Genomic DNA, 9,721 nt, shown 5'->3' on the forward strand with positions numbered 1-9,721 from the left:
AGAAAGAGCAAGAGAGAAAGACAGTCGGATAATCCACCAATCGGTTAATAGGGTGATGGAAAATTGGGGTTCTACTGTATTCCTATCTTTCTGCAAATAGCCAACACAAGGAGTTTCTTTGGTCTATAAAACCCCGTCCATGACAACAGGACTTCATCTAGTGAACTTTTAATCCATTACCTAGCATGTTAAACACGCCACAGAGAAAATTACGAAACTAAGAATTATGTATTTAATTTATGGAAATCTTTATGTACGGATCATCCGATTTTTTCAATTAACCGTTCAGTCCACCCCCTTCATTACCACAGGTAATAGAGATTCTACTGTAGTATCAACATCTGGGGCCTGTTTCTCAAAACTCACGGACTAGTAATACTAGTCTGTACAGTAGTAATAATAGTTTGTTTTACAAGTCTGTGTTTCTAGAAACTACAAGGGTAAAGTAGTAGTTACCAGTTCACAGACTAGTAATATTGGTCGATTTCACCAGTTCCTAAGAGATTCTGTTTCTCAAAATGCTAATCTAGTTGATTATACTAGTATTTAACAGGAATATTCCTACAAGACTCTAAAGATTGGTGATTTCTATATTATCAGTTACCAGTGGCAATCTTTCTCAGATAATCAAAACAAAATATTGTAGTTATTTTTTTAATATGTGGTTTAGTGATTCCGATTGAAGTAGTAAAGAAGTTGTTGTGAGAAGAGCTAAAACTATATCGAGAAGGAACAATTATTATTCCTTTACGGGAGCATTGTTTAAATATAATGAATGGTTTAAATAAAGTGCTGAAAAGCTTGGAGAGTTGTTCAATATAGTGGGACCTGCCATAACAAGACAAACAAATAGAAGTCATGCATTATCAGCAAAGCTTCAAATACAAATTGCTCTACAAATCGGGATGTTGATTATTTTCCAGTGCCATCTGGTTTTTCTGCCCTAGACCAGCAACACATGCAGATTTTTTTTCCTAATAATCTAATACCAATTCATCAACTGCAGTAATTTTTGCTGGCTTTCCTCCTCCACTGCCAGTTCTTCTGACATTGTCAACTTTAGCCTACAAATTAAATACAAAACGACGCTAATTTACGAATAGATCAAACGTAAAACTGAAAAAAAAAAAAAAAAAAATTAGCGAATTTTTCAAGCCATAAGTAGCATTCATGTCGCCAGTAGACCCACTAGCTACATAATGTGTTCATATTATGATACTGTGAACTTGAATTGGTACTCGTCAAAGTTGCTTTCTTAATGTTGGGCCAGTAAGTGTCCCTAACGTATGCATAATCTTTGTTCTGAGGTATCAGTTCCATAGCCTCACATATTACAAATTTTTTTTTTGTCCATTCGTTTACTTTATCATTTTTTGTTACTATGCTTGAAAAAGCACCAAATAATATATCCTTTGATCCATTAATCATATTGAGTATAGTTAATTTGCTTTCAATTGATGGAATTTCAAGAAAAGAGAGAAGTAAGAACCAAAACACAAACAACTTAGCCTTCTAAGCTCAAATAACAATACCTACCAATGGCTATAAACAAATGAACTCAATCAGCTGACTAGTGAAATAGATCATGTGACTAGTGAAAAATTGTCACAAGTTAATAGACTGGTAAAATAGTTTGAGAAACAGAATCTACTAGAGCTGATGAAATATTTTTTTTTTTTTATCCAATGCCACCAGGTTGTCTTTCGACATTTCTGGTCTTCTCTCCTGGCCGTGGCTTAATTGTAACCCACTTCTGAGGTTGGGGCGCCTGGAAGGCTGAGTTACATTACCCCGATGATGTGATAGGATGATTATGATACTGTGGTGCCAGGAGAGGTCTTAAATCTAAACTTAACCTAAATTCCAGACCATGGACGAACACAGGAATAATCCCCAAGCTGATGAAATATACTCTGGTAACTAGTAACTGATGAACTACTAATAGGCCCCTGTTGATGCCACAGCCAATGAAAGTGGAATGTTATCAGAGAGAGAGAGAGAGACACCTTCCCTAAGAACACATTTTCTTTCTTAAGTTCCATGAGATTTTCATTAGTGTGGAAATGTATTGTGCGGTAGTGTTTCTGTGTTAGTGTCCGGCTTTAATAGATTTTATTGCTTCTTCCAGCAGAGGATGATGACGTTGATCAAATTGACTACGGAAATGAAGCAGGTGGGGAAGGAGCAAGGCACAACAAAGTGGCAGGAGGCGTAGCAAACAAACCACCTCATGCCAACATTAGCAACAAGAAGCAGCACGATGGTGTGATGGTGAATCCGAAGTGATATGTACATAATTTTGACCAGTTTTATACGTAAAAGGTTAAAGGTCTTCTGTGGTGACACGTTTGTGCTTACGGCATTCTGCCATTCATATGTGGATAGAGAAGTTGAAACATTTAACTCGTCTAAATGGTCCCAGAACTTCCTATGTGCGTTGCTGAAACTCTGATAATAGTTTCAATGGATGCATTTCTTTTGCTTCCATAACACAATAGTGATTCTGAAAGTCTCTATTGGATATTATAGATACTGTGCTAGCACTGGTGTGGTGATAACTTCGGCAGAACATAGTTCTAACATGTTAAGACGTAGAGATTAAGATGACAGGAAACAAACACAGTCCAAAGACAAGTCTTCAGGCATGTCTCAATTGAGATAACCGGTATACAAAAAGGTGTACGAAAGAAGTGAAGTACTTCAGAAATGTTGGACTACAGAGTGTCCGTTTGATATGTGGTGTGTAAAGATATTAGCAGAAAGATCTCTTTTCATTGCCATTTGTTGTGAAGTTCATGTACTAATTGAGATCTGACAATTACGTGGGAACTCAACACTTTCTCATTACAGCACTAAAAGTAAATTAATTTAAACCATATGTTACATGCATTCACACAAGAAATGGAGCACTGAAGAAACGTAATGTGAATATTTTTACTTTGTCATGTTGAGAAATCGACAATGATCTCGTATTTATTCAGTTCTTGTTGACAGATTACATATTTTGCAATTTAGCAGTTTTCTGTGGTGTCAAGAGTCAATGTGAATAAAGATACGTTATGTTCCACAGTGTAGGCGTAGAAATGTTACACCTGGACATTAACCAACACTGATTCACATAATTTTTCAGTGCATTGTTATTTTTCTTGCAAAAATAACTGTAATCAATGTGTCTCGTTTGTTTACAAATGTATTACCATCTAATGAAAAGTGAAACTTCTAATTATTGGTCGAGTTTGTTTTAACAAAAAAATTAATGTTTCAAGATGAAAACTTAAGGTACGGTCATACGTCGCTACTTTTGCTGTGCAATTTTTGTACTGCAGCTGCAAAAGTTGCGTGTCGTGTTCACACGTAAGCCACGCTACTTTTCGTATTGCGCAACCCGAGTGCAGCAAAGGTTGCAACTGGAGGTTGCGAGTCTGTTCACACACAAGGCGCTACTTTTGCAGCCGCAGTCATGCTGCAGGTTTCCATCTCAGTGTTGACTTCTCAATATACATTTTGTGGTTATGTTCGCATTATTAAGAAATTCATGCGAAAGCTTTCTTATCTATTATTTGCTTTTCTGTCCTAACTAGTATTCAGAAATTGGCATTATTTTTACTATAAAGCTTTTAAAAACGCCTATATACTTAAATGATAACCAACAGCATATTCACGTAATCAATGTTGGCAACCCTCCTGTTTGAAACTACGCTATGGAAAATAAAAAAAAAATTAATTATATCGTCAGCAAATATGCTCAGACTGTGTTGTGCATTTAATAACTGTTACAAATAATTTATTTTCATCACATCTAACATTAAAATATATCCAAACAATAAAAGTATCATTGCCACATTTGGGTAGCAACACCGGTCGCAACCGCAGCAAAAATTTCAACAAAACCGATATCAAAAATGCTGCGGCTGCAACCCTGAGAACCCTGTTCACACATCGCTACTTTTAAGCTGCACGCAGCATAAAAAAGTAGCGAGCAGCATGTTCAGCAGCCGCTACTTTTCGGGTTGCACCGTTGTTCACACGTCGCAGTACGAGAGTTGCGCAGTTTTTTGTACTGCAGCGCTGCAAAAGTAGCGAAGTGTGACCGTACATTTAAGACTGTGGCACTTCTGTGTGATTGCATCTGACACTGAACATTGGTTGTAACTGGTTGTAAACTGGAAATATTTATATGTTTTTATTTTGCTTTTAAGCATTTTTATACTTTAAAAGTTATATCTTGTAATTCGTGTAGATTGTTATTCTGTAAATTGAAGAAAAGAGAAAAACGAAAAAAAATATATATATTTTAAATTATGTTGTAAGACTTTTAAAATGCATGTTTTCAGGAGTGAGATATGTCTTAAAAGATTTGGACAGTATATCAGTGCTTTGTGCAAATAACAGTGAATACAGTTTTGGTGACTTAAGAGAATGTCAGTAAATTGTTGTACCTGAATGCCAGACTCATGCAATCATTCTCCATTATAAATGAAAATACAAATATTGAAGATTCAATAAACCATTAAACATTCTTTGGAATTTAAAATATTTATTTTTTGTAAGCAAATTCTGAAAAATACATTTTCAACTCAGATTGACAGAATACATACCGTTGAAATGTAAACATTATGACAATTATAAAGTGAACTTGCACCATGAAGATACGTATATTTCAGCCTTGTAAATGTCACAGCAGATGATAGCATCCATATTACAGCAAGTGGAGAGTTTTATACGTGAAAATTTAAGACATGGAAAAGATTATTATGTGGTACTGTATCATTCATAAAATAATTCTTAAGGGGACACTATTGTGAAATAATGGTGAAAAATTAAGAAAACCCACTTAAAAATTTATTGTGACTCTCTATTTAGACCGAGCTCAAAAAGCTAATTAATTTATGTTGCCATGACTATTTTGAAGCTTTTGAGCTAATATAAACTAAAAATTGTGAAAATTGTGATGCAAGGGGTCTTTTTAGTGATGTCAATATACAATACATTTTAAAAATATAATTTCAAAACTATTATCCCTAATCGCATCAAATTTTGTACAGATGATAGTATTGTAGGCATGTTTAAAATTAATAAATTTTGGATGAAAATTGTAAAACATTTAAAACTCACATAAGTGTCCCCTTAAATCATATTGGGGGTATGAAATTCAGAAATCAATATTCCGTATTCTGACCATCCGTTATTGACAGTTCCTGTGCATGAGTCATGTGGTAAGTTTAACGGATTCATCAAATTATCATGGAATTGGGCCATATGACCTGTTCTGGTCTCAGTCATCCAGAAGTATCTTCAGAGGACGCCCTTGATTTCTTTTGCCCTGTGGTCTGTGGTATAAATGAAAATTTAAGACATGAAAAAATATTATGTGGTACTGTATCATTCATAAAATAATTCTGAAACCATATTGTGGGTATGAAATTCAGAAGTCAGTATTCCGTATTCTGACCACAAGTTATTCACAGTTCCTGTGCATGAGTCATGTGGTAAGTTTAACAGATTCATCAAATTATCATGGAATTGGGCCATATGACCTGTTCTGGTCTCCATCATCCAGAAGTCTCTTCAGAGGACGCCCTTGATTTATTTTGTCCTGTGGTCTGTATTTGAGGCTTAATTATGAGATTCTGTCCCTTTTCATTCTTCATACATGTGGGATTCATTTGGTTTGTGTTTATTAATTTTTGTCAAAATGGGTTCAGTTTTTAATTAATTGTGAATGTCTTCATTATGTTTCTGATCCTTCCATGTGTATTTAAATTTCATTAAATTTGAATTTGTAACTATTCAGTGCAACTGGAAATATGCAACATTGATAAAGTACTGAGTTTTCAAAGGGTTTCAATTTTTAAGGTACCTTCCCAGTGGCCAGTAGACATTCTTTATTTGCTTGATACATTCTTTGTTTCAGTTTCTTGTACACAAATACAAATAACATCCTGAACAAGTAATAGGTAATAATCGACATGTTCCTGATTCCCATTCTGACTGTACAGAAACTTTACAAGAAAACAATTCTTTGATCTAAAAGAGGGAGAATGCAATGTTGTGCTGTTAAGAAAAGGTAATAGATTGGACTTTTCCATTGCTGTTAATGAATAAGGAATTCACGTTTCGAAGATTGGCTCAATTTTTGTCTTCAGGTGAAAAAAGGGAATGACAAGAGTATCCTATTCGACGTTTGCAATGGCACTAATGAGTAGGATATATCCTTGAGTTCTCTTGAGATTTCGATAGTGTCATTTCCTAGCAAGGACATTTTCCAACATTAGTCAGTGTATGCACATATTTTAGCCATACGTATGCTTAATAAAGTAAGATTTATATTCTTTGATTTGTATCATTTTTTAAATCTATATGTAAAATATACAAAACATTGGTAAGGCCAGTGTTAATGTATGGATGTGAAACTTGGATCCTGTCTCAATCTGACATCAATAAATTGAGCTCGTTTCAAAGAAAGATATTGCGCAAAATATACAGACCCATAAACGAAGGGGGAGAATGGAGAAGTAGGTACAATCATGAGTTGTACCAACCTATGGGTATCCAGACATTGTTACAGCCATAAAAGTTGCAAGATTGCGTTGGGCTGGACATGTATACAGAATGGATAATAGTGAAATCCCTAAGCGAGTCATGGAGTATAAATCGGAAGGAAAAAGAAGTGTTGGGAGACCCAGATTACGGTGGATGGATGGAATAATTGAAGATGTGAGGAAGCTTGGAGTCAAGAGCTGGTGGATTGTGACAAGGAATAGGGAGTTGTGGAGGAAAATTCTCAAGGAGGCCGAGGCCCGAACAGGGCTGTAGTGCATATGATGATGATGATGATGATGATGATTTGTATCATTTGATTTCTACAAAGCCACAGTCGACAACATAAAACAAACAATAACAAAAATCATTAGGAATCAAAGTAAAAGACGATGAACTGTGCAAAAAAAAATGTGCTCATAGGTTTGACACAGTGCTTTAACAGTACCCCCCCCCCTCTTCTCATCCAGTGTTAACGATTCCAAATTTGTAACCATGCTGCAGGGGATGAACAAAATATTGCAGGGTTTTTTTTTTTTTGCGACATTGTTTCAGATAAGCCGGATTTTCGTTAACCGAAGTTCAGTTAAGAGAGATTTTACTGCATCAAAATAATGACATAATAGTGACACATAGGTAAAACAACATTTATTTCTACGATATTAATATTAGATCATAACAATATTACAAAGCAATTGCACTATACAATGCGACTAGAGTAAGGTTGGTTTTTTTTTTCTTCAGGGTTTTTCCCCCAACCAATTGAAGCAGAATTGGACCTCGACTCATTTCGCCATCATTAATTCACATATCATCATCATTAAAAACCATAGCCCACGTTAAGCTCACATGAGGCATACTATACTTGTACAGAAGCACAACTATTTGACTACAAATATCACTGGCTGAGAAAAAACTGCCTACTGAAGGATGCACTGGAAGGAAAGGTGAACGGGAGAAGAGTTCAGGGCAGAAGAATATATCAGATGATAGACGACATTAAGATATGTGGATCATATGCGGAGGCCAAGAGGAAGGCAGAAAATAGGAAAGTTTGGAGAATGCTGGGTTTGCAGCGAAAGACCTTCTCGCGGGTAGAACACTTATATATTATATCATTTGGAGCACATTAGGCCTCAGACTGTAATGTAAGCCTTCGGGTCTCTCTCTCTCTCGTACAAAAAAAAAGGTTGCTCTCTCTCCTAAAAAAATACCAAAGGATCTAGTTATCGATAGTTAATTTTCCAAATTAAATCACACAGTCCATATAAACCTGAAAGTTTTTGTGTGAAGAAGTTTTCAATTGAAAGTATAATTCTACAGGATAGGGCATTTCGTACTTTCTCAGTCCATAGTGTCTAAGCATTTTTTTTTTTCACAGAACCCCTAAGTATGCAACAGTTCCATTTATTAATTAGTATATATAACAAATTCTAGATTATTCAGTCCGTGGGTTATCTGTGCACCACTGAATTGTATTTTACTTCATATTTGTCATGAAGTTTTGAATACATGTGAACCGAGCTTGGAATTCAAGTAGGCGAGTCTCAAACTGACCTTGGTATAAAAATAGCCTGTCCGTAACAAACCACGTCTTCCCGCTTTATTTCCTGACGCAAATCTAATTATAACATGTTTATAAGACTTATATGTCTACTTCTCAACTGGCGACCAAATGAAACGCTTACTGTTTGATTGAACACTTATTACAAATGATCACAACAATCCGTGTTATCCTTGTTGTTCTCTCTCGTGTATGTACAGTACATACAATAATGAGTTAAGTACAAATGTTACGAAATGCAACAATATAAGTGTAATTAAAATGACATAATCTTCCACATAATCTATAACATTATCAGCATACTACAAAACCTACCCTTAAAAGTGATAATTGTGGTGTGTAGATATATTTTTAAAACTTTTGGTAATACAGTCTGAACTGCTGCTCCATTATTGTCATTACCAAATATCATTGAGTAGCCTAGTCGGCAGCAAACTGAACTTGAGATCTGAGGCTGTGTTTCGATATGGGTTCGAATCCTGCTTGCGATTTACCTGACGTTTTCTCTAACTGCAAAACGAATGTTTGGTAATCTCATGACGAATCCTTAGACTCATCTTACCAAATAGCATCTCATTATCACCAATTCCACTAATACTAATACTGTAGTTGATACAGTGTCGTTAAATAACCAATTAAGAAATCACACATCATTTCTCGTCTTAATACTATTTTTATTTGTCAAAGCAAGAGAGAAAGTCCTACCTATGTCTTCATAGTTTATTTGCCAGTATTATTTATTTCTAAGTGCAATCCACGTCAGATCCAGTAGTCTCCCCATCCTCCTTGTGGGAAGACAGCTTAATTTAATTCAAAGAAATGGTCTCTAACAAAGACAATCTGGGACTGCACCTTTTTATATCAACTACATGGCTAAGGTTACACTAGTTTTTCGAAGTAATTAATGTAATAAGCTGTTGTTCATAATGTTTTCAATTCGAGTCATAATATTCTTTAAATAGTAATTATTACTCTAAACCAAGTATTTTTTTAGGAATGGAGTCTATATCATTTCGTCAAAGGCTACTGTATTTCTTAAGCAAGATAAAGTTCAAGCACAAACTCATCTGGACCAATTTCAAGTAAACATCAATTTCATTTCATGCAATTTTGGCATAAGGACTTCCAATATTCTAATTATTGTTGTTGTTGTTGTTTAGTCAACTGTCCGAAGACAGGTTTGAAGCTCATAAGTGACACTAATAACGCATCATTCAGGAGGCAACTATGCCAGGAGATAATGGGATAGGGTGGCCAGTTCATTTCTCCTTACATTGCATACATCACTGGCTAGTTACATATTATACTAATCAGACTTCAAAATGTATATAAACAATTGTTCTTCCATCGTCAAGTGAGATGTACTGCCTGATAATAGATGTAGGCCTAAATATCAGCCAGAACCTCAATCAGAGTAAAAATATTCTAATATGGAGTAAAAATAATTTCATACGTAACTTCCCAACAAATAATTATTATTAGATTATGGACATCAATAAAATCCGTCCAATGTTTTAGAAGAAAAGGCTGTACAAAGAAAAACAGACAGCATAGCAAATTCACCTTTTAGAATTAGGAGTGGATTAATGATTACAGAGAATGAATTTAAAACACTCG

General features: G+C 35.1%; 2 protein-coding genes across 6 annotated transcripts in view; one reads left to right on the forward strand and one right to left on the reverse strand.

The window, feature by feature from the left end:
• LOC138712468 (Golgi integral membrane protein 4) overlaps nt 1–4,534 on the forward strand; it is a 73,238-nt gene extending 68,704 nt beyond the window's left edge. Inside the window, exon 11 of one of the 4 annotated variants that reach the window (XR_011335718.1) lies at nt 2,129–2,264. Coding sequence is in view for 2 of the 4 variants with exons in the window: in XM_069844316.1 (XP_069700417.1) it covers nt 2,129–2,286 (158 nt within the window). In the remaining 2 variants the exon portion in view is untranslated. Of the gene's footprint in view, nt 1–2,128 lie in introns of all 4 variants that reach the window. The other 3 variants (XR_011335720.1, XM_069844316.1, XM_069844317.1) reach the window with 3 other exon arrangements.
• LOC138712467 (uncharacterized) overlaps nt 1–9,721 on the reverse strand; it is an 84,640-nt gene that overhangs the window by 12,022 nt on the left and 62,897 nt on the right. The window lies entirely within an intron of this gene.

The sequence above is a fragment of the Periplaneta americana genome, chromosome 13, assembly GCF_040183065.1.
Source record: "Periplaneta americana isolate PAMFEO1 chromosome 13, P.americana_PAMFEO1_priV1, whole genome shotgun sequence".
In the NCBI taxonomy this organism is placed as follows: Eukaryota; Metazoa; Arthropoda; class Insecta; order Blattodea; family Blattidae; genus Periplaneta; species Periplaneta americana.